This window comes from Phocoena sinus, chromosome 9 (assembly GCF_008692025.1).
Source record: "Phocoena sinus isolate mPhoSin1 chromosome 9, mPhoSin1.pri, whole genome shotgun sequence".
NCBI lineage: Eukaryota > Metazoa > Chordata > Mammalia > Artiodactyla > Phocoenidae > Phocoena > Phocoena sinus.
In genome coordinates this window covers 1,199,868-1,224,923 of record NC_045771.1, presented here as the reverse complement: position 1 = coordinate 1,224,923, position 25,056 = coordinate 1,199,868, and the positions used below count along the sequence as shown (strand labels likewise).

At 46.7% G+C, this 25,056-nt stretch overlaps 1 protein-coding gene across 14 annotated transcripts in view; it reads left to right on the top strand.

The window, feature by feature from the left end:
• The first annotated feature begins 3,881 nt into the window (after positions 1–3,881).
• DNAJB6 (DnaJ heat shock protein family (Hsp40) member B6) overlaps positions 3,882–25,056 on the top strand; it is an 85,560-nt gene continuing 64,385 nt past the window's right edge. For 5 of the 14 annotated variants that reach the window (XM_032642205.1, XM_032642204.1, XM_032642206.1 and 2 more), the window contains exons 1-3: positions 3,882–4,031; positions 20,903–20,994; positions 23,143–23,252. In XM_032642205.1, the coding sequence (XP_032498096.1) occupies positions 20,930–20,994; positions 23,143–23,252 (175 nt within the window). In that variant the 5' untranslated portion in view covers positions 3,882–4,031; positions 20,903–20,929. Of the gene's footprint in view, positions 4,032–4,323; positions 8,843–9,212; positions 9,371–19,174; positions 20,995–23,142; positions 23,253–25,056 lie in introns of those variants that run through there. The other 9 variants (XM_032642214.1, XM_032642213.1, XM_032642212.1 and 6 more) reach the window with 9 other exon arrangements.

Below are 25,056 nucleotides of genomic sequence, written 5' to 3'. Positions count from 1 at the left end.
GGTGCACAAGAGGGGCTGCAATTCCCTTTCGGTTCTCATTGATCAAGGTGGCTAATTACCCTCGGGGGAGCCATCAATGACCCAATCTGAGGGCATTATTTCTCCGTCTCCCCATTGGCAAGCTTGGAATTCCCCAGAGGTGCCAGATGATGTTTCTGTGAGGCCAAAAAGCAAAGACATCTTCCAGCAGCAGAAACCCCCCAAGGCTCTGACTGGTGAGAATAGCTCTCCCACAGTAATTTTACCTGGGCCGGATGTCCTTCTCCCAGGTCAGGCACCCACTTAGGAGAGGAACTCCTTTCTTATGTAATGTGTGGGTTGATCCTAAAGTGTCAGGGTTTCCTGTTGACACCCTGGCGTCACCTCCTGACAAACAAAGGCCACGTGGGTATGCCCTATGTCAAGTCTGGGGCCCCCGGCCCCATAGCAAAATGTTCAGTCATCCTGGTAAGGCATTGACAGGGTAACATATTGTTAAGGAGAAAACCAGGCCCCAGAGAGCATCACTTGTGCTGAAGCCCAGGGCACCTGACCTAACAGCAGGCTCGACCTCCCCAGGAATGTAATCTTAATCCACCAATCCGGAATTTTCTTTAGCACCAATGAGGTCATCTGTCCCGGGGGCCTCTCCATCCCCGGAGGAAGAAGCGTGATAGAGCCTGGACCTTCCTCCAAAAGATGATGCCTGGCCTGAAACTAACCTGCTTTGCTTTCACTCACAACTCCTTGCCCCACCCTCCCGCCTAAGAAAACCTTTCGTTTCGTATGCGCCCCCCTCGGAGGCCCTGCTGTTTACCTGGGGCGGTGCTGCCCATCTGTGAATCGCTTCACAAAGCCAGTTAGGAATCTTCAAATTTACTGGGTTGAATTTGGTTTTGTTAACAATATTTACCTCGGAAATTGAACACAACGGTCATGGCTCGTCCATATTCTGAGTATGGGAAGCACGTTTGACATCAAAACCTGACCGGGACCCCTCAAGTAGCAGCAATTACAATTTGGTTATTTATTGTAGGAGAGAAATTCAGGAGCATTTACAATGAGTCTTATTTCACTAATCAGAGCCGCATACACGTTTCATCTCGTACAATTCTAGGAGCCGTACTTTTCATCTACATCCGAGTTTGCTGTGTGCACGATGTCCCGGGGCTGCAGTCCCCCAGGAGGAGCCCCTGACCTGGGAGGTGCAGCTTCAGGAAGGAAAACCGGCCACCTTTACCAGATATCGGTTGTTGGGGGTTGAATTGTGTCCCTGCAGAAAGAGAAGTTGAAGCCCCAGGACTTGTGAATGGGGCCTTATTTGGAAATAAGGTCTTTGCAGATGTGATCAAGATGAGGTCATACTGGATTAGGATGGGCCTAATCCAATGACCGGTGGCCTTATAAGGAGGGGGAAATTTAGACTCAGAGACACTGGGCGAAGACCAAATGAGAGGCAGAGATTGCAGTGATGCGTCTACAAGCCAGGGCTCGCTGGCCACGGCCAGAACCTAGAGGGCAGGCAAGGGCCATATACTCCCTCTTTTAGGTTCCTGGACCCAATTCCAACGTGTGTGTGTGTGTGTGTGTGTGTGTGTGTGTAGGCTTCCCCACACACCAACAAGCAATTCTCAGACTCCAGCAGGAGAAACTGCAGAAGCAGGAGAAACTCTGAGAACAGAGTAGAAATTTACCCTTTTGTAGGGAAATTTACATTTATAAGGGAAATCTGCATTTCTAACACATCTCCCCCTCTGTACCTGGAAACGGAGGACGATTCTAAATCACAGAACTGCTTAACCAAGGAGAAGGCTGCAGACTGAAATCTGCATAACAACCTTACCCTTGTTTACTGTGCTTTTCCTTGTAACCTCCCTTAACTGGCTCCCCTCCCCCTTCCCCCTCCCCCAACATCTTTGTCTTTATTTAAAGATGGTGTGTGTTTAAAATGATGGCTTGGATACCTCCTGGAGTTTACTAAATTTTCCTGGTGTCTCCCATGTATACCTGCGGTACACATATTAATAAACTTGCATTTGTTTTTCTCCTGTATCTGTCTTTTATTATAGGGAGTCTTAGCTAAGAACTCAAAAGCAAAGAGGGAAAAAGATGTATATGTTCACACACACACGCATGCGATTTTACAAAAATGGGATCACTATATCAATAATGCATCTTGGATACATTTGATGTTAATAAGTATAATTACATTATTATTTGTATGGCCTGCACAGTATTCCTGAGAAGGAGGAACTGATTACCTGCAAAGTTGTGATCAATAACCTTGCATGTACTTTTTTCTTTCATTCTCTGTTCTTGCATTTATTGCCTCAGGGCAAATTTTTACAAATGTTATTCTTTGATCAAAGATAAATTCCGCAGTAGAGCAATAATTGCTAAACTATCTCAGTTTGGCAATTATTCGGGACCTTCTCCTTTGGTTCCTGGACTCACAGGTGGGCTTGGCAGGATGTGTGTGCGTGCACGCCTGTGTCTACAAATTTTCTATCACTTGCACGTTTTGCTGGGGAGAAGTCCATGTCTTTTATCAGTTTCTCCGAGAGGCCATGACACAGAAGAGCTGTGATTTACTGAGTATCTCTATGTGCCAAGCACGGAGCCAAGCACATACAATTAACCTTCGCATGAAGCCTTTATCCCCATTTTACACACGAGGAAACAAAGTCACAGAGCCTCCCTCCTCTTCCAGACATCCTGCAAAACACAGATTCGTCACCGCCTGGCTTTCCTTGCCTGCCAGGTAACAGCCCAAGGCCTTTCCAACTGTCTTCCGAGGCCAACCAGCCTCCCCACGTCTCTCCAAAGGCCTTCCACTCCAGATCAGATCCTTGCGGTTCCATGTTGAAGCGACTTCCACTGGAGTAGAGTTTCCAGCAGCACCGCTATCTGGGCTAACGCTAATTTTGGAATACGTCTTTAATCTTTGAAGATCTTCTCTGCTGTCCGCAAAGAGCTCCTTAAATATGGAGCATTATCTAATTTTCAGGGTGTTTGTTCCCCCGGAACGCCGAGAGACGCCTTGTTGGTACTGGTTGGTTTCTCTCCTGACACAGTTAACTCACTGCACTGGCAGATGTTTTAATAAATAAATATTTATTTATTTTTTGGAGGAAGACCAAGCTATTTGTGGCTAGTCTACTATTTAGACTCCAAGTCTCTGTGCCGTCTGCACACCGAGGTTAGCTCCCAATTGCGTTAAGTAGGGACTCATTTAAATGTGAGCTGTCACACGACAGCACTGTCAACGCCGGGAGGGAAAGAAAACCCTGGGGACGGGCTGGCAGGTAGGGTTGCGTGCGGCGGAGCCAGGTGCTTAGGCGCTGTAGGAAATTCCAGCCCCGCCGAGGTCATCTCAGCTTCACCAGGAGTTGCTAACACCCAACACCGCTGTGCCTTCCCTGACCAGGGATTTCTATAACCTACCAAAGGAGGGAACGAAGAATTGACTCCGAATAAAAGTTTTCTTTTGCTAACTGGTCACGTGCTGGTCACCTGCTAAGAAGTAGGTGCGTAACACAGGGAGGGTTTACACAAGAAACGGCTCCTGAAAATACGGTCTCTGATCTCAAGTGGGAAGAACAAGACCCACGGCCGCCTCCCCCCCGGCTCTCCAGGGTCCCAGGCGAAGGGCGGGTCAGCGGCCCACCCCTAGGGCCCCGGGGACACCCGCCAGCCGCGCACACCCACCGACAGGACCCCACGCGCGCCGCCGTCAGGCGCCGGCGACGGGGCCTCGACTGCGCACGCGCGCTGCGCGCCGCGTCCCGGGCCACGCAGAACCTTCGGGAAGGCGGGGGCGGAGGGGGCGGCCGGGGCGGGGCTCATGCGCGGCGTCAGGGCCGGGCGGAAGTGTCGTAGCCGCGCCGCCGCCGCGTGACGCACTTCCTGTTTGTTGTTGGAGAAAGGAGAGAAAGGAAAGCGCGAGGACCGTTGCAGCGCAGCCGCCACCGTCAGCCGCGCCGCAGTGTCGGAGCCGAGGAGCCTCGGTCGCCGCTCCGTCGCGCCTTACGCCGCCGGCTCCCGTGTCCTCGGTGAGGGCCGCCAGCGGCCGGGGGGGCGGGCCCGGCGGCCCACCTGACCCGGGCCCTGCCCGCGGCGGGCCGGGGGCCGGGCTTGGTGTGAGACCGGGGTTGGGGGCGCGGGGGCACGGGGGGCAGGCCGGGGGCCGCGTGTGGGGCCGGGGTCCAGCTCGTTCCTCGCGGCCCCCTCCCTCGGGCCCCTCCCCCTGTCCTGGGGGGTCCTCTCCTCCCCGCGTCCTGGGGGCCGCGCGCAGGTTGTTGCGGGCGGGGGCGGCGCTGCCGCGTGGGAGGCTGGGTTTTCACTCGGTTTTAAGGCCCCACATAGACGGCCCTGAAGCCAGGAGGAGGTAAGTGTGCAGGAAGAGTAGAGGTTCGTGGGAGGCCGCGCTGCCTAGTGCGGAGACCGGGAAGCGGGCGGGGGACGCGAGGCCGCGTGTCGGGAACTCCCCGCTGGCTTCTCCGAAGTGTGTCGGAGATGGAAATGAAACGCCTGGCTTTCGGCCTACTTAAAAAGCCAGTTTGCTGGGTTTCGCTTCGGGGTGCACCGCAGTTTATATAGCTGAAGTTTGTCAACTTTTGCCCAAGTAAGGAAAGAACTGACGCAAGAAGTGGAAATTGGAAACTTGTGTCGTCTCGCGAAACGTTTTCAGAGCGTGTGGGTCGCTTGTCGGACGCGTACCTCTCCCGGCTACGCGGAAAGGCCACGGCGGTGGTGAAAAGATCTCACCACCACCCGGGGGGCTGCCTGGGAAGGGTGGACTGAGCGGCGCCCTTTGTATTCTCAGCGTTTCTAGTTCCGTTGTGGATTCGCAATAAGACGTTAAGGCTAGAATCTTGTAAGGCAGGTAATTGATTGACTTAGTGGGGGAGTTCGGCCGAATGACCGAAAAAGGAAAGAGAACCAAGCTCTTAGCATTTGAACTTGTGTGATGCTCGTTCAGGTTTTACTCTTTTTTTTATAGTTAGGCACATAGGAATGTTTTCATGATATCTGAAAGGCATTTTGTACTTCTTGCCTCCGCCCTCTCCCTAGACCACACCCTCCCCGGATTCCGTCTGGGAAGTTTAATCCAGACTGTTCCTGTTTCCAGAGACCTTAGCTCCTGTGAGTTTAGGAGTTGAGTATTTGTACGGGCTGTAGTAGAAATATGAGTGTCCTTTGTGCACACTATCCAGGGAGCTGTGGAATTTTGGGGGTTATGCAGAGTCATGAATTTGGGGAGTGAATTGGCTCGGTCTAGGTGTGGATGACTTGACAGGAAGTGGGAGGAGAACAAAAGGGGATGAGAAGTTGGTTTTTGAGATTTGCCTGAGCAGGCTTTGTGTGGTGCTGTGCAAGACTAGGAAGTTGGGAATTTAAGGGCTTTTCAAAGACTTTGACATGTGTTTAGCATCCTCTTCAAAGTATCTGTTTTAAATTTTTCATGACCTCAAAGTGGTAGATTTGGAAAGTATTTCTGGCTGCAGGACAGAGGCTCACCTGGAGGGCTGGGTGGCATGCAACCACTTTCCTCTTCAAGCAAACCCATTATTTTTTTAGGTGTTAAAACCTAGGGTAGAACCATTTTCCCTTGTATCAGCTCTATTTTGGACAGTTCCAAACAAATATAATTGTACTCCTCACCAGCAACGACGGTTTTCAGCCTAGCAAACTCAAATACCGAGTTTGGGATGGAATGGTCTGTGCATTTTTTAGTTTTAAAGCGGGCACGGTTTTTTTCAGTCCGGCTTTTCAGCATTGCAGTGTAATCCTGAGCGTGTCATCTTAGTGACGTTGGTGTTACCCCTTGCTTTCCACTGGGGTGCAGTCTGTATGACTGCGTGTTCAAGGTCAGCTGCTACCTTGGTTAACGCTTAAAGGATGATTAAATGTCACTCCTGGTGTCTGTTGATAAGGATTGAATGAATGCAGTCAGTCTTTTGATATTTTAAAGAATTTTTAGAAAACTTTTTTTTTTTTTGGCCTTTTCACTTCGTTGGAAATGATCTAGAATTTAGGATGGTGTTCTGTGTTAAAAATCTTTTTTGCTTAAAATTTGTCGAGGACACCACCCAGTGGCGACAGCAGGTTAACTGCAGGCTTATTAGTGAATTAGGATGGGATCAGTGGCAAGATTTAAAAAGTGCTGTAGTTTCTCTTGGGTGAACAGAATTTGAGAGAACTTCAAACTTGAAAAAAGTGAGGTAAACGAAGAAAAGTGAAGTTGGTGAAGGTAAGAATAGTGTATAGAAAGACAGTTTTGAAGCCTCATTGGAGAAAATGGCTTCCTGGATATGCCAGCTAGAAAAAAATTGGATGCTTTTATTGTAGATTATAATGTGTTTTTCAAACTTTTATATTTTTAGGGAGACGTAAAAAAACAGTTGATTCTTTTTGTTTCAGTATCCTACTTAAGAAAGAAGTAAATTTTGGAGAGTGTGCTTTAGAGTGTGAGCTCGCGCCTGTCCATTCTTTGATCAGAGGATAAAACTTTTGTTTCTGAACTGAGTAAATCTTTTAAAAAAATACGTGATTTTTTTTTTTTTTTTTTATAGTTTTGTTTTGTTTTGTTTTTATTTTTTTTTAATTTTTATTTATTTATTTTTTTAACATCTTTATTGGGGTATAATTGCTTTACAATGGTGTGTTAGTTTCTGATTTATAACAAAGTGAATCAGCCATACATATACATGTGCTCCCATGTGTCTTCCCTCTTGCATCTCCCTCCCTCCCACTCTCCCCCCCCCCCAAAATACGTGATTTTTAAGGTGGGGGAAATTTCTGAAAAAAACAATAAAAGTAGTAGAAGGGTTGCAATGTACATCAGAGTAGAAAAGGTTCAAATTTATATTCCTCACCTTATTTCAGAAGTTATGTTATTTAGGCATAGTTTGGTTTTCTCTTAAAATTGTTGTCCTGTGTAAAATTTGTAAGGACTTAGGCCATTTTAAGTAAAAGGCACCAACCATTGCATATGGCCGTGAGGCAGTAGAACTACTAGCTGTATGTCCTAATACTCCAGGTATTTTAGGGTTCCTAAGCTCAGTTGCAAGGATCAGTTGTCCCTGGGATGGTGATTTCCTCGTGCAGCATGTGATTCTATGCACTCTGAAATTTTCATTCTGCCTTTTACCAAGAAAGACGTTTAGAGCTTGCCTTGTGCGTGTGATGGCGCACTGGGGCCTTCCTGTGAGGTCCTTTGGGCGGCCCTGGAATTTTAATTGTGTTCGTTTGTGACTATGGCATTGTCCTGGACCCAGAGTACTCAGAAAATATTGGTTGAATTGGATCCTTTTTCCCGGTTTGTCTGTTCCCTGATTACTCTCTGTGGTTAATAATGGAATCCAGCGTTTAGGAAGGTTGGACAAAAATACAGATAGCATACAAATTCAGTTCACAAGTACCAGGACTGAGTACTTGGCATGTATTATTTTATTTTAATGAAATGAAGTTAGTCATGCCTCCACGTGCCTAATAGGTGATGATTGGCAGTTGAAAGAATGGTCTTGGATCCTGAGTTATAGAGGAAGTAACTTCTCTTGTTTGTTTCTTTTTTTTTTTAATTTATTTTTGGCTGTGTTGGGTCTTCGTTGCTGTGTGTGGGCTTTCTCTAGTTGTGGCAAGCGGGGGCTACTCTTTGTTGCGGTGTGCAGGCTTCTCATTGTGGTGGCTTCTCTTGTTGCGGAGCACGGGCTCTAGGTGTGCAGGCTTCAGTAGTTGTGGTGCACAGGCTCAGTAGTTGTGGTGCACGGGCTTAGTAGTTGCTCCGAGGCATGTGGGATCTTCCCGGACCAGGGCTCGAACCCATGTCCCCTGCATCAGCAGGTGGGTTCTTAACCACTGCACCGCCAGGGAAGTCCCCCCCTTGTTTGTTTCAGGAATGCTTTAAGGCATATTGAGTAAGAACGAACTGTAAGTAGATGACTTAAGTTCATGTGATAAGGATTGGTAGTTCACCTCTGTTTGTCCCCCTGCCTCTGTGTGTGCGGGGAATTCATCAGGTAGTGAAATGACGTATAGGAAACGTGGCCACATTTATCATTTATTTTTCTTTAAATTTGCCTCCTTCCATTCCATTAAGCAAGTAGTAGTGCAGAAAATTAGTTTCATGACACAACATGAATTCAACATTTAAATGAAGATGTTTACTTTGATTTGTCTTTTTCTAAGTTAGAAGTAATGTGTATTTTGATTTGCTGGTTTTTTAAGCTAAAGACAGGGAATGTCTTCAATGGACAGATTGCATTATGTAAAACCGTGTGCAACATAAATAGCGATCCATGGGGTGGATAATAATGAAAAGCCTTCTGGAAGGAGGAAGGTTGTTTTTCCCCCTTCAGCTCCATTTTCAATATGGAGTCTCTTGGATTGGGAAGGAATGAAGGAGGATTTTTATTGCAAGCAGAGCAAGGTTTCTTAGATGTTAGGTGGAGAGATAATTTGAGAACAGACTCTTGGGTGGAAAGATGGTTATTTTTAAATTTTTTCAATCTTTTTAAAATACTTATTTGGTTGTGCTGGGTCTTAGTTGTGGCTCGAGGGCTCCTTGGTTGCAGCAGCTGGACTCCTTGGTTGTGGCATGCGAACTCTTGGTTGCGGCATGCGTGTGGGATCTAGTTCCTTGACCAGGATCAAACCCGGGCCCCCTGCCTTGGGAGCGCGGAGTCTTCACTGCGCCACCAGGGAAGTCCCTATTTTTAAATCTTGTATTTGGCTGCGCTGTGTGGCATGCAGGAATCTTAGTTCCTCCACCAGGGATCGAGCCCATGCCCCCTGCAGCAGAAGCGTGGAGTCTTAACCACTGGACCACCAGGGAAGTCCCAAGATGGTCAGTTTAGCCCAGGTACACAGCTTATTTGTGTGCATGGGCAACGTTTGGGACAGAGTAGCCGAAGGTCTCAGAATTACAACAGTCATGTTGGGCACATATATTCTTCTTTTTTTTTTTAATTTAATTTTATTTATTTTTTTATACAGGGAACATATATTCTTTAAGTGTTGTTAAGAACAGGGGGCATGTGTAATGACTTGGAAATTCTCCTTTAGATAACTCATTAAAGTCAAAATTTTATAACTTAAAAAAGGGGCCAGTTAAGCTGTTCAAAAAACTTGGGTTCTTAGAGCTGACGCATCGTGGAGCACCTCACGCTCCAGAAGGATATTTGTGTCTGTCACCTGAGGTGCTTGTTGAAAATCGTCTATGAATATTTCAGGAGGAGGGAAGTAAACGCTTCTGCTGAGTTGTGGCCGTTTGAAGTTGACTCGACTCGTCCATCCTGACATGCCCCACGGGGTGGGCGCCGCCTCTGCTTCTTCCTTTTGTTGTAGAAGTGAAAATCCTGTTCGGATTTCTTGGGCTGGCAAAAACAAGGTATTAATGTGGGTCTTTTTTAAAGGTGAAGTGTTGTAAAGAGAACTCTGGAAAAGCAGGGGACACCTGTATCAGTAAAGCGGTTAAGGGGTAAAAGACTCTGCAACGACCGCGTGTTGGAGATGATGTTTACACTTAACGACCACCTCTTTGTCAGTTGTGGAGAAAACTGTCTAGGCTCTCTCCTTCCAGTGTACCTTGAGATGTTAGGTAGCTATGATATGAAACTGTAATGCTTGGTAAGTACATACAAGTATTCTTAGCTTCATCATTTATAATTTTATTTTTGGTTTTGATGTACATGGTAGTAGTTCAGGTACAGGCAGACCTCGTTTTACAGCGCTTCTCTTTACTGCACTTCTTAGATACTGCCTTTTTTACAAATTGAAGGTGTGTGGCAACCCTGCATCCATCAAGTCTGTTGGTCCCATTTTTCCAACAGCTTTTGCTCACTTTGTATCTCTGGGTCACATTTTGGTAATTCTCGCAATAGTTCAGATTTTTTCATTATTATGTAATGGCGATCAGTCATCTCTGATGTTACTGTTGTAATTGCCTTGGGGCCCTAAAAATCCCGCCCAGCTAAAACAGCTCGTGTTCTGTCTGCTCCACCAACCCGCCATCTCTCTCGCCCTCCTCTGGCCTCCCTGTTCCTGAGACACAACAGTATTGAAATAAGGCCAGTTAATAGCTCTACAATGGCCTCCAAGCGTTCAAGTGAGGGGAGAGTCGCATGTCTCTCAGTTTAAATCAAAAGCTAGAAATGCTGAAGCTGAGAGAGGAGGGCGTGTGGAAAGCTGACGGGCTGAAGGCTAGGCCTCTTGCTCCAAACAGCCACGTCGTGAAGGCAAAGGAACGTTCTTGAAGGAGACTAAGGTGCTGCTCCAGTGAGCACACGAATGGTAAGGAAGCAACACAGCCTTACTGCTGTTGAGGAGAAAGTTTCAGTGGTCTGCATAGACGATCAGACCCGCCACGACACTGCCTGAAGCCAAAGCCGAATGCCGGCCAGGCCCTGACTGCCTTCAGGTCTGTGAAGCTGAGACAGGTGCGGAAGGTGCAGAAGAAGAGCTTGAAGCCAGCAGAGGCTGGCTCACGAGGTTTAAGGAAAGAAGCCGCCTCCGTAACATAAAAGTGCGAGGCGAAGCAGCAAGTGCTGATCCAGCAGGTCCAGCTAAGATCGTTAACGAAAGCGGCTACACGGAACAGCAGATTTTCAGTGTAGGCCAAAGAGCCTTCCAGTGAAAGATGCCAACTAGGACTTTCACAGTAGACAGAAGTCAATGCGTGGCTTCAAAGCTTCGGAGGACAGGCTGACTCTCTTGTTAGGGGCTAATGCAGCTGGTGACTTCAGTTGAAGCCGGTGCTGGTTTACCATCTAAAGATCCTGGGGCCCCTAGCATTGCGCTCAGTCTACTCTGCTTGTGCTCTGTACGCGGAACGACAAAGCCTGGTTGACGCCATCTGTCGACAGCATGGTATACTGTATATTTTAAGCCCACTGTTGAGACCCACTGCTCAGAAAAAAGATTCATTTCAAAAAACTACTGCTCCTTGACAGTGACGCAAGAGCTCTGATGGAGATGTACAGTGAGATTCATGTTGTCTTCATGCTTGCTAACACAGCATCCGTTCCACAGCCCACGGATCAAGGAATAATTCTGACTTTCAAGCCTTGTTATTTAAGAGATACATTTTGTAAGGCTGTAGCTGCCATAGATAGCCATTCCTCTGATGATCTGGGCAAAGTCAATTGAAAACTCTCTGGAAAGGACTCACCATTCTGAATGCCATTAGGAACATTTGTGATTCATGGGAAGAGGTCAAAATGCCAGCATTCACAGGAGTTTGGGAGAAGTTGATTCTTACCTTCACGGATGACTTGGAGGGGTTCAAGACTTCAGTGGAGGAGAAACAACAGATGTGGTGGAATCAACAGGAGAACTAGAATTAGAGCCTGAGATGTGACCGAATTGCTGTAATCTCAGGATAAACTTCCACAGAAAAGCATTGCTGCTTACGGAGAGCAACAAAAAGAAGAGGCTTCTTGAGATGGAATCTGCTGCTGGTGAAGACTGTGGAAATGACAACAAAGGATTTAGAATAGGACATGAGCTTAGTTGAAAAAGCAGCAGCAGGATTTGTGAGGATTGAGTCCAAGTTTGAGAGAAGTTCTGCTCGGTAAAATGCTGCCAAACAGCATTGCATGTTGCAGGGAATCCTTATGAAAGGAGGGGTCGGTTGATGCGGCAAACTTCACGGCTTCGTTTTAAGAAATTGCCACGGCCATGTAGCCATCCGCATGGAGGCAAGATCCTCCACCAGCAGAAAGATACTGAGAGCTCAGGGGGTGCGTAGCATTTTTTTAGCAGTAAAGGTTTTTAAAAAATTAAGGTATGTACATTGTTATTTTCGACATAATACTGTTGCACACTTAACAGGTATAATGTAAAGTAACCTTTTATATGCACTGGGAAGCCAGAAAACTTTGTGTGACTCACTTAATTGGCTTTATTGTGGTCTGGAGCCGAACCCACAATATCTCTGAGGTGCCTGTATGTAATTTATAAGTATGTGCACATGTCCCGGGGAGGTGCACGCTTTTCTACTCAAGTGGTCCGCACGTGAGTTTCGGTACCACGAGACTTAAGTGTGTGTTCTGAAACTCCTAACATTGAAGGTGAATAAATTTATTGGAAGAAGCAGGGTTTGTTTTTGTTTTGTTTTGTTTTTGGCCGCGTTGCGTGGCTTGCGGGGATCTTAGTTCCCTGACCAGGGATTGAACCGGTGCCCTCGACAGTGGAAGCGCGGAGTCTCAACCGCTGCACGGCCAGGGAAGTCCCAAGAGGCAGTTATTTTTGGTTAATGGGTATTAGGCTACTTAGTGGCTTTACTAAAGAGGCAGAGTTAAACTTTTTTGACTTGATGAGGCCTGTTTTGTTGGAAATTGCATAGATTAACAAACTAGTCCTAAGAAACATTCTTTTTCTTTCTTAATTGAAAATCTAAAGCATTGGTTTCCTCCAGCTTCCTTAACATACAGTAGATTGCGTCAGTGGGAAGTTCAGAACTTTGATAGTGGTTGTTCGAAACGAGCATCTTCCCACTCCTCACCCAGATTCCCTTTAAGTCTGAATCGATTTTCCACACTGGTCCTTTCCAGGGTGGGTGCCAGTAGTCACACTGGGGGCTGAGCCCTGGAAATGGGGCTTGTGCGGCTGAGGGGCTGAGTTTCCAGTGCTGTTTAGTTTTAATGATTGTAGGTGTAAGAGACTGTGTTTGGCTTGCGGGTCAGGCAGCTCGGTTTGAGGTGGTGTTTGCCAGCAGCAGTTGCCACCTGCCTGAAGTCCTCGTGGACGCTGTGCTTTGAAAAAGGCTCTGTCTGCGTTTCCACGCAGCATTCTGTCACAGAAACTGTGCCTCGTTTTCTGCGACTGAGGGGGAGATGCGCTGACCCTGGGGTGCGGGGTGTGGAAGCGCGCTGCTCCCTTCATCCAGGGGCGATTGAGAAGGGAGGGCAGGTCGAGTGGTCTCAGTCGCCCGAGGGCCCGTGTGTTCTGGTGTCTGCTGTCCCCTGTAGTGCCAGCCGAGCACGGAGATGACAGGGGTGGAGGTGGGCACGGGAAGTGTTTGCAGAGTCCAGGCTCTCTCTCATCCTCCAGCCTTACAGTTTTCTCTGGGGAGCAGGACACCTGGCCAGTCTTAGGGGCTAGGTGACAGCCACTTAAAATATGTAGAAATACTGAATTCTGTAGAGAAATTCCTGATACAAGTGTGTAAGTGGCTTTTTTGTTTTGTATTGTTTTTGTTCGCTTGTGGGATCTTAGTTCCCCGATGAGGGGTTGAACCCAGGCCCCCAGTGAAAGCACGGAGTGCTAACCACTGGACCGCCAGGGAATTGCCATTAGTGGTTTTTTATTTTGTGTAAAACTCGGGGATCAGTCAAAAGTAATTTGAATGCAGTTAACCATTTTGTCAAAACTTAGATTGTTTCTTTTATGCCTGATTATTCTGAAGCAGCAAGAAATGAATTAATTTGCGGCTGACGCTGCATGGTGGTGGCTGTGGGATCAGTACTGAAGCCGACTTCTCAGGTTTCCAAGGAGGTATCCTCGGGATAAGGGACCTCATTTGGTCCTCTGTTTCTAGACCTCGGGGTATTGTCACTTTATTGTCTCTAGAGCACGTTTTAATTTGAGTTTGTATTAAAATTTGTTAATCTTATTGGCACTGGTTGAATACTAAAGAGATACTGTTGTTAAGGGAGAGTGTCCATAGCATCCAGTACTTGAGCCCTGCCCTGGTAGCAGGGCTTGATGGCGCAGGCTGACTCCATAACCTCTTTCCTGGCCCCACTGTCTCCATAGCCTCTCTCCAGCACTCTGTTCATACTTTCTTAATTGTATGTGCCTAACTTGTTTACAGGTGTGTCTTTTCCTAAACTTGATGACTTGGTCCCAAGAGTATCACGATTGTTTTCAATATTAAATTTACGTAGTGAAATTCACTCAGAATTACATCGTTGTTTTTACTGAGCATGAATGCGTTGATGGTGTAATTGGTATCCAAAAGGGTTGATCATTTGGGACGATGGGCCACCATATCCAAGGTGGAATTTATGGGCAAAAGCTGTGAACTTCACTTGTCTGAAGAGCCATAGTCGTACAGAGTGAGTAATAGGAGGCAGGACAGTGACCACAGGCTCAGAAAGACCACGGCTTAGCCAAGTCTATGTTGGTCATTGGGTTCTGGTGTTTCCTAGGGGAGTCGAGAGGGAAGGGGGTAGCGGTGGTCTTACTTTTTGTTGGTGACGGCTGGAGCGTGTCCTCATTGTCAGTGTTGGGTTCTGGGTACCAAGGAATTGCAGCTTTGGAGCTTGCTCTCGGCCGGGACCAGGGTAGTGTTCTTAGGAGTTAACTGCAAAGAAATGTGAGGCTGTGTTAGCCTAGAGAGTGAAAACTGCATGAAGGTAAAGCCCTTGAATGTTTGAGGACATCTGTGTGGAAGAGAAATTCAAATGCCTTATGTAACCTGAACAAGGTCCTAGAGGGACAGTTCCCTGAAGGCTCCACTGTTCAGAAAGAAGAGGTAGCCGTCCAGAACTGAGGGCTGCGCCCGGAGTCTGTTGGGGCAGAGAGAGTGTGGATTCGTTAGTGTTTATTGTAGTGGGAAGGCTTTATGCGGTGGTTTGAACTCGGTTTCTTAAAAGGTCATTTTTGTTTAACAAGACCGGGTTGATGCTGCTGGGCCAGGTCTGTGCTTTGAGAATCACTGTGTTGGGGGGTTTCAAGATAATAGTGTTTTCAAATTCCGGCATTTCTTCTGCATTTGTCTGCTGGAAGGTTGGCTCATCAGCTCTTTGGTTTCACGTGCAGTGTGCACAGGAAAGGCCGTGCAATAAATGCTTAATGTTTTTAATTTTATTGCTGTTACGTGTGCTTTTTAAAAATTGCTTTATTTTTTTTGGCTCCGCCTTGTGGCCATGCAGGATCTTAGTTCCCTGCAGTGGAAGCTCGGAGTCCTAACCACTGGGCCGGGCCCCCAGGGAAGTCCCTGGTATGTGTACTTAAAATGCACAACAGTCGTTCCAGTCATAAGAGAAATAAGTAGTAGGGATTTGATGTACAACATGAGAAATATAATTAACACTGCTGTGTGTTATGTGAAAGTTAAGAGTAAAGCCTAAGAGTTCCATCACGAGGAAAAGTACTTTTCCTGCGTCTTTTATTTTGTGTCTCTATGAGGTGATAGATGTACTCTGAACTGATTGTGGTAATCATGTCATGACGTACGTAAGTCACACTGCACCCCTTAAACATGCACAGTGCTCTGTGTCAGTTATATCTCAATAAAACCGGAGGGAAAAAATGCATGGTAGCCATTCTTTTTGAAACTCAGAATCCCTTCTGATCTGTGGATGTTTCAGTTTTGCTCCGAAGTCATTTTGACATGGTTGCACATATTTCTCTTTTTGACTGACTTTTGAACTTTTTACTTTGAAACTATTGTATATTTACAAAAGAGTTGTGAAGATAGTACAGGAGTTTTCCTGTAGACCTCTTACCTAGCTTTCCTTAACATAACAAATGTAACCCTGGTGTTTATCAAAACTAAAAAATTATGTGGGTACAGTACTATTAACTACAGACTTCATTCGCATCCCACCAGTTTTCCCCCCAAAGTGTGTTTCTTGCTACAGACACCAGCCCTGGAGCCCAGATGGCACTTGGTTGTCACTTATTCTTAGTCACCTCCAAGCTGGCCCAGTTCCACAGTCGTGTTTTTCTTGACCGGGCCTGTGCTTTCTGCTGGCATCTTTACTTTGTTGATTGACAGCATATCCTAGGCTCATCCGGTACCTTTGCTGTCCCAGACCTAGCATTAGCTAGCGCAGTGAAGTGTCATTCCGTGACTCCCCGGGGAGCCGACCGTGACCTTTAGTGCTGGTTTGTTTGCTGCTGGACAGTAGGCAGTGTCTGTTGTGATAGCATCTGCATATTCACAGCTCATCTTGGCTGTGAGAAGGAGGCTGCCACAGTATTTCCGAGGAGGGTATCTGGTGCCACTGAAGATCAGGAGAAGTGAAGGGGTTTGAGGTATTTTGCGGGTAAACCAGGCAGAACAGTGGATTCGTTTGTTGTGTGTATGTGGTGGCGTAGCAGTGTGGGCGATGGTGAAGGTTTCCAGCCACGCAGCTTGGGGCAGAATTAATAGGGAAAGGCCAGGTGTGGGAGTGAGGAGGGCCGAGAGTTAAATTTGGTCATGTTCTATTCGGGATGTCTTGTCAGACGTCCAAGTGGCTACGTCAGTAGCCATCTGTCTGTTTGTGTCTGAATGCCAAAGTGAGATCTACGATTGGAGCTAACATCAGGGAGTCATTGCTACATAAACGGTATTTAAATAACAGTGTGGATGAAAACACAGGAGTAGGGTGAGAAGGGGGCTTTGAGCCCCCGGCGTTCCCACTGTTTATTCACAGGCTGATTGAGGGGAGCAGGCTGGCAAGAGGTACGCAAACCAGGAGACTCCACAGCCAGAAAGCCCCTGGGTGCTTAGGGCTTTGGGAAGTCAAACAGCGTGAGCCCTGAATGTGCGCGTTGGACGTTAATTGCGGAAGCTTTTCCTTTTGACGTTAAGTCAGAGTCAGCTTCAAGCGGTGGGCTGGCTGGAGCTGGACAGGACTGTAGTGAAGGCAGCGTTTGTGTCCAGAGTTGGCTGCAGACTGGGTGTCTGATGGGCCTCACTCAGTTCATCTGCATTGCCTTCTGAAGTCTCCATTTAGAAAGGAAGAAAACAGCCAGCATCCCAGCGTGGCTTGTGTCCCAGGCGCTGTTAATTGATGACGCTCACGTGCTCCCTCAGCCCCCATGACGGTCCTGTGGGACCGATGAATCTTCCCGGGGGATGTGTTAGGTGGTTAAGCGGTCACAGCGTTCACCACTTGGCGGGCACGGCCGAGTCTAAGCCCATCTCGCCATGTCTGCGCCGACTGCGTTGAGGTTCTTGCTTTTCGCCACCATTGTCTGCACAGACACTGGCACATTATTGCAATTATAGGACAAATCGATTGGACTTAGGAGAACGTGAGCTCTGAACTGGGAGCAGAGATGTCTAAGCAGTGGCATCTGACACACTGGTGACCTCTGGTCACATGTGGCTCAGGCAGTGGTTCAGCTGTTAGGAGAGGGCGGCTTCATCCTGCGACTTCTCTCCTTGTCCCATTGGTGACAGTGGTCTGGTAAGGTTTCCCTGCATTTTTGACACTGCTGGGCACTAAGATGTCCCCATGCAGCAGTAGCTGGAGCTCAAAAGTGAAGATGCCCACCGGAGTTAATTACTAGCCCTTTGCAGTACAGATGAAGGGGTGCTGATTTTCTGCTGCTTTGCGGATGTTCTTGCCAGTGGTCAGGTTTGTGGTTCCAGGAGATGTGAGGTTGCTGTGCTCCTACAGGCCGTCTCTTCTGGGTAGGAATTTCCAGGCTCACTTTGCCTTGTGCATCTTGCCTGCCCGCCCCGGGAGTTTGAATTGTTTTTTGTCTCTCGAAAGAGTGTACAGTTGATCCCTGAGCAACGTGGGGCTTAGGGGTGCTGACCCCTTGCAGTTGAAAATCTGTGTATGACTCTTTGACTCCCCCGAGTTAAAGTCTATTGTTGACCAGAAGCCTTACCGATAACAAAGTTGATTGGCACGTACTTTGTATGTTATATGTATTATATCACTGTATTCTTACAGTAAACTAGAGAAAATATTAACAAAGTCATAAAAAAGAGAACTTGCGTTCACAGTATTGTATTTATTGATAACATAAGTTTACATCATATTTTTACAAGATGAATTGTCTGTCAGTATCTATGTGACAAAAATGAAAAGATAATGTGAAAACAATTCACGTTTGTTTATCGGTATGATAATTCGTACATCGCTAATGAGACAGCAGCAGTATGATTGCTTTACGGTAGCCTAGTGTAATCGATATGATTGCTTCACGATAGCCTAGCCTATACACTAATGAATGAATCATAAAATTTTTATGACATACAGTATTACACTCATTCATAATACAGTATTGGAAACATTGTTACATTTTTAAAAAACCACTTGTGATAAGCTGATACTGGAGGGAGAGACATACTGTGTGGTTATGTAATTCTTTGAAAGCAAAGTTATAGAACGAAAACTAAAATGTTACTAATTTTGGATTAAATATCACTCACCTTATACCTATGTAAGGATGGACTGGTATATATCTACATTATATCTTTTTCATTCGTGGTTTACCTAACTTTTTCTTAATTTTTCCAGTATTTCTAGGCTTCATGGTTCTTCTGAGTTTTTTCAGATTGTTTCAAATCTCCAAAAAATTTACCAATCTTTATTGAAAAAAATCTGCATACAAGTGGACTTGTGTAGCTCAAACCCATGTTATTCAAAGGTCATTTGTCAAAGGTCATTTGTAGTTTTTTAAAAAATTCAATTTTAATAAAATTAACATGCACGACGCACATCTTAAACTTACACAAGGTTATATGTCAGTTGTATCTGGATAAAGCTGGAGGAACAAGCCAAAGTCAATTTTAGGATATCTTTGATCTTAATTTTCTTATTGTTTTACTAAAGTATTTGAATTAAATGAGTTAATGTTTATAGAATACTTAGAATTTAAACACTTAGAATTATGCCCACTATACCTGTTTTGTTAAATTAAAAAAATTTTAAAGTCCTGTTTTGTGCTTTCTCACAAAGATGCCTGTGCACTCCTCCCTCTCATTGATGAGGTTACATTTTATTTTTAAATTTTTATTTTAAAAAATGAGATATAATTGATTTGAGACATATTGATTTCAGTCATTTACGTCTTGCAGTGTGATTGCCACCTGAGTTAGCTAACACCTCTTGCATTATGAAATCAGCATTTTTTTTTTTTTTTTTTTTTTTTTTGCTGTGAGAATGTTTAAGATCTAGTCTCTCAGCAACTCTGAATATATGACATAGTATTGTTGGTGGTAGTCACCACGCTGGGCGTTAGCTCACCATAGCGCATTGAAAAATCTCCACACTGGTCAGACGTCCACAACGTGGGTTGTAGAGATACTTGTTTCTCCAGCACAGCTCTTTTTGCCTCCCCACCCTGGAATAGTATTTGGTGGTTTTGGAGAGCTTGGAAGCATTGCAGGTTAATGAAGGTAATGGGATTCCATTCTGCAGTTCCAAGGCTTAAGGCTTCGATTCTCAGGGGTGTTCCCTTTCCTCTCCCTTGCAGTTCAGTGGACAGTTTTTCTCGTCTCCCTTTCTTGCAGTTACAGCCTTTTGAGGAGACTAAATTACGGATTTTCATTGCAGCCATTAGTGCCACAGAAGCAAGTCCCATCCTGAAAGCACAGCAACAGCCCCGCCCCCTCAGGGTCACTGTTCTTGGTGTAATTAATTCTCTGTTTCTGTCACTTTTAACTGCTTCAGCTCAGCTGGCTCTTCAGAGGTGTTGGTTGGGTTTTTATCTAACATTTCTAGAGATTTTGAGGTAGTAGGAGGGGTTTCTAGTTTTGATTCCCCTGTGGTATCTTTGAGTTGTTTTTTTGCACGAAGTCCCTGGACTGGCATGGAGGGGCTTTTTTCTCTGTGTGTTCTTCCTGACCCTTGTATGTGGAGTCCTCTGTGAGTGTCCGATGAGGGCTACACAGGCTGATGGGCGCACCTGCGTGCTGAGTCATGATGCAACAGATTTTTTTTTTTTTACCATGGGTTGCTCCCCAGTGTTGAAAAGTAGAAGTATAATACAGCTGTGCATCCTGTTTGAGATGGGGATATTTCCCAGTTGTGACATTATTTAACCCCAGCAAAGTGGCCTCAGGGAGGTTTACAGTCAGAACATTTCATTTGAAAATCTGTTCCTAGAATTTGGGGGAAGGCTAGCTTCAGTTTTTTTTTTTTTAAACTACGCTAATTTTTTGGGTTTGGTTTTGTTTAATATTTATTTATTTAGGCCGTGCCAGGTCCTAGTTGCAGCATGCAGACTGCCAGTTGCGCCATGCAGGATCTAGTTCCCCAACCAGGGATGGAACCCGCGCCCCCTGCATTGGGAGTGTGGAGTCTTACCCACTGGACCACCGGGGAAGTCCCCTGGCTTCAGTTTTGAGCACAGCTGCTTGATAGAGGAACTTCGCTTTATTGGGTGAAGTTACTTTGTCCTCTTGTGTGGAATAGGCCTGCTTCTTGTACGTTTTTGGTCACTGGCTTGACGAGGTGACTTAGTCAAACGTAAAGACGTAAATGCCTTAGACTTCACATCTGAAGAGGGAGCAGATGTGTCGGTTGTGTTCGCTTTGTGGGACCCGAGGCTCGATCCTCGTGGTGGTGGTGGGAGCAGCAGGGGTTCGTCATCCTGCGCTGTGTAGTGATGGCGAGGAGGCACTGCAGGTGTCCCCTGAAGGCCTGCATTTTGGGTGCCCTCTCACTAGGACTGCCAGCAGGGGCACAGTGTGTTTGTTTTCATGTCTGACGGATGGGCACGGGAGGCCAGAGGGGCCGTTACAGGAATAGCCCTGAGTCAGAGCCAGGGGCCGTGGGAGGCTGTTGGCTGGTCAGTAGGAAGGGCTGCCCGGCTGCGGAAGGTGTCTGCTGTTCCTTTGTAGCGTCCCCAGGGCAGCGACGGCATGTTTGTCAGGTGGCCGCAGGCTTGCCCAGTGCCTGGGACAGGAGTGCAGGGCGTGAGGAGGGGACCGATGCTCTGGGCTGCTCAACAGGGGCCTGGCAGCTGGTGGCCGGCGGGCCCGAGGCTGGTGCAGAGTCACCTGTCGGTTTTATTTAGTTGAGACTATTCTTAGCTCATTTCAGAGCGTTTTTTCCTACGTCGGGAAGGGTCTTAGGGTGTGAGCCTTGGAATCAGCTCCCAGATGAGGCCCCGGCCCAACAGGCTGGTGGTTAGTGCCCAGGCAAGGCGACACACACCCCTCACCCCTGCTCTGTCCGCCCCTGCCCCCAAGATGAGCCCAGCCTTGGCAGTCTTGTCACTGACCGTGGATTTCTGATTGCAGGACTCGTTTCCAACAGCCGGTTAAAACATGGTGGATTACTATGAAGTTCTAGGCGTGCAGAGACATGCCTCAGCCGAGGATATTAAAAAGGCGTAAGTAATCGTATTTCTGAATGAGTTAATCTGTGCGCTGGTATGCTGGTCATTTGCAGTGTAACTTTATATCGCCCCTAGAAACGGCACTTCAGGTGGTGAGAGTCTGACTGCTGCAGTCTAGTTTGAATTGTAGACAGCATTTAACAAGTTAGCTTTTGCCTCAGACCTAGGCCCACCTTACCACCTGTCATTCAGGGAGAAGAGGGCACTTGGTTTCCTCTGTCACTTTGTCTTGGGACAGTGGATTCCATTTCTGCTGGAATCAGATCAAAAACTTGCTGAGGATGTGAAATCAGCCTAAAGAACTTCGATGCTGGACTTGGAAGTGGAGCTGCCTTGGTGCTCGTAGGGTTGTCGCCATAACATCCTTGGTGTAGTTGCTTAAAGGTCCCCGTTGCATGACCCTGTCCTGGTCCACGTTCACGCTTGAGCCTAGCGCTACTGTCTGTCCTTGCTGAACCTTTGTGACCAGGGCCTGGCCCACGGGAGGCATCTGAGGCAAGTCTCAGGTCACGGGCAGCTCTCAAGGTAAACTGGGATCGATTTAATTCAGTGTTAACGTACAGCAGAAGGTTGATAGATTTTTAGCCTAGCTCCAGACTAATGCGTAAGCCTGGAATAATAGGGAATCAGTTTCCGGTTTGTGTTGCAGGAACTAGCTTTTTAAGGCTTAATGAAGTCTATATTACTAGACTCAGTAGGTGTGCAGATGGAAACGAAGGATTTTTGAACCAGGTCGTTCTTTTAAAAATGCTCAACTAATTCAGCAGGTTGACTGCTGTTGGGCATACCTGAAGCTGCTTGCAGAATATCCCTGTGTCAGATCTTGGCCAAGAAACAGTGGGGACCATGCGGCCAAGGACGTACCTTAGAGCTGTGTCACCAGTGGGCTGTGGGGTTCCTCACACTCGCTCACGGTTACAAGCAAGAACAGTTTGGTACAGTTGGAAGTAATTGTACTGTTCTTAGTAAGTGTAATATGTGCACAGTACTTACATGAACCGATGGGAAATCATGCCTGTGTTGTGCCAGACACGATTAGAGCGCAGTGTCTCTGGGTGACTAAAGCAGTGGAGTGGAGAGGCGAACACATGGCGCCCCTTAACTCACTGCGTTATGCCTTGGATCTAAAGGAGTCTAGCAGTCGTTCACAAGGCGTAGATAATTGAACCTTATTCTGGACGCGCGTACGTTTCTTCACTTTCACACGAGCGTGCTAGTGCAAACCAGTTGTTTTTTCTCTCTTTATCCTTTTGTAGGGTTTGTCTTTTTTTAAATGGAGGGTTTGTAGCAGCACTTGAGGGGTTTTGGTCTGCTACTGCATGGTTAGGTCCTCAGTGATTTAATAATAAAGTACTGTTTTATCATTAGATTCCAGCTTTAATCCGGTTTTAGTAAGTGAAGCTGAGGTTTTTGATTAAAATGCTGAAATTAAATGGAACCACAGCAGCCTTACATGAATAACTTGCCAAGTGTTAGAAGGACTGTTCGGTTCGTATTCTAGTCTTAGATTTTTAAGGAGCACGCCCTCTCCCTGTCTCGTGCCCCCCCCCCCCCCCGCCCCGAAATGTACACCGCTTATGTGTAGCTAATTAGAAAAGAGGACTTTTTTTTGTTACTTGGAAAGCATGTACTTGTTAATGTTAATTGGAACCATGGAGCAGACCGACCTTGGTCATGGAATCTTTAAGTGAATCTTGAATTCAAATCTCAAGTCGTGAAAGATGCTGGAATATTCCACTGTGCTGTGGCCAGTGGCCCACCTTCGCCCACTGATGCGAAAGTAATGGGCTGGTCAGGCGATGGGGACGTAGGGATAGGGCCAGTCACGTTGGCTCCTTCCTCAGGGAGCAAGGCCTTTGTCTGCACGCGCTCCATTTTCTCAGCCTTAGCACCATGAGTGCATGCTGCCCATACTTTGGTCCTCACACATTTTAAAAACTTTTTTTATCTCTAGATGTGGGTTTGTATTATGCTGTCGATTTTAGAACCTTTTTTTTCATTCTGGCAGAAAGGGAGATGTTACAATAGAGACTAAGGTTAATCTCGCTAGTTTGCAGCTGTGATTTTTTTGCTTAATTATGTTTGAAAGTCCACTGGCTTTCTGGACATTGGATTGATCAGGACCCTTTTACTCCTTTTAAGATACAGGAAACTGGCACTGAAGTGGCATCCAGATAAAAATCCTGAGAATAAAGAAGAAGCGGAGAGAAAATTCAAACAAGTAGCCGAGGCGTATGAGGTGTTGTCGGATGGTGAGTAGTCCAGCGTGGACTGTGCCCTCCCCAGGGCCTGCGGACGGAGGGGTGGTTGAGTGAGCTGTGGGACAACGAGAAGGGTCTTTCTTGTGCACACTTGACATTCCTGTTCCTGGCAGCCACCTGGTAGGTTAGCCGTGAGTGCTGTGGGCACCCTGGCCTCTAGACTTCTCCTAGGGTGGCTCTTTTAAAGCAGTCCTGACCCCTGGTCTGGGGACTGACGGGACAGGTCAGGTCGCGGGAATCTGTCTGGGTCTCTGTGGGTGCGGTGGAGGCCACTTGTGTAGTTGGTATCGTGACCTCTCATCCCCGTTGCCCTGCTGAACACCCTGTGTGAATGTGCTGGCTTCTGCTCGAAAGGATCTCCTGCGCGTCAGGAAATCAGGCATTGCGCGTACAGCTCTGGTTCAGACTTCGCAGCTTGTAGGTTTCCCTCCCCAGGTCTAGAGCTTAGGTATTGAATGGAACTGAAAGTCAGATCTGCTGGCTTAGTTTCAGGGGTCATGCGGAAGGTAGCTGTCAGCCAGATAGATTCCCCGGCTTCTTGGTAAGAGAAGCGTTGTGTGTGGGCCGTGTGATAGGGAGAAGACTGGAGAACTGCTGACACCACCTTGCCAGGAAGCAGTACAGGAGGGCCTGGTATGAGTCGAGGCGGAGACTGTAAAAGATGAGAGGCGGACTCACTGGCCACAGGGAGTGGACCCTTTGCTCCAAGTGTCACTACATGTAGCCAGGTTCACTGTTAAAAGAGAGTTCTGATTTTAGAACCAGCTCCATGTGACTGTCACCCGTGTTGACAGCTGACCATCTTATCCCGTGGTGACACCTGTGTTGACACGGGACCATCTTACTTATGTCCTAATAGCCCCTCCCACTTTATTTTGAAGGAAGGCCTAGTCGTCTTATTTCACAAGTAGCTTTTGTCCTTGTTGTCCTTGTCGTTGTCCTTGTCTTTGTCCTGGTGTTCATGTGCTGATCCAGCACTCCCAGATCTGCGGATTTCACGGACCAGGGACACTAGAAAAATGGAGGACTAAAGTCAAGCTTGATTTCTGGTAGAAAGAGAACCTTTAAACTCCCATAAAGATGCTGCTTTTTTGTTTTTTTTGGTGAGGGCGAGTGTATTTTTCATGTTCTCTTATTCAGCCTTCAATCCCAGGAGTTACCTTCACAGATAGACAGTTACTGTTCTTACAAGTCTCTGATTACCAAAAACAGGCTGTAAATGCTTTGCTTCTACACTTGTTTCCCCATAAACTCCTGTTATTTTACCACACGATTTTGTAGAACATGAGACTTTAGGGGAACACACATTGTGTATGAAAAGAACCTGTACGTCTGAGCAGGGCTGCATCGTAGTTGTTTTTATTCTAGAACACAAATGATAAGATGACCAGGGATAGTAGACCATCATCAAGGCTTGGGTGGGCTCTTGCCTTAGACCAGGGTGATCAAGCTGTAGGCTTTGGGTTGGCTCTTACTCTGGCTGTTACTTAGTTCGTCTCCTTTCTGCCCTCACCAAGTCCCTGTCCTGTTCCTCTTTGTGCCACAGATCTTATCCCCCAGTTGGACTTTGTAGTAAGAAGGTACATGTCTAGGGTTGGAATCGTTTTGCAACTTTATGGTGGGGTTTTGATGTAGTATGCATGGGCGCAGTGAGCAGTAGAGTGAAATAAATGTTTTAAACTTCGTAGTACTTAAAAACGTTTCGAGTTGTTTTTAAGGGAGAGAAGCACTTAGATGTTCCCTCTTTTGCCTTTTCATCTACAGTAAGGGAGGCCTAGCTCTTTAAAATTGATCG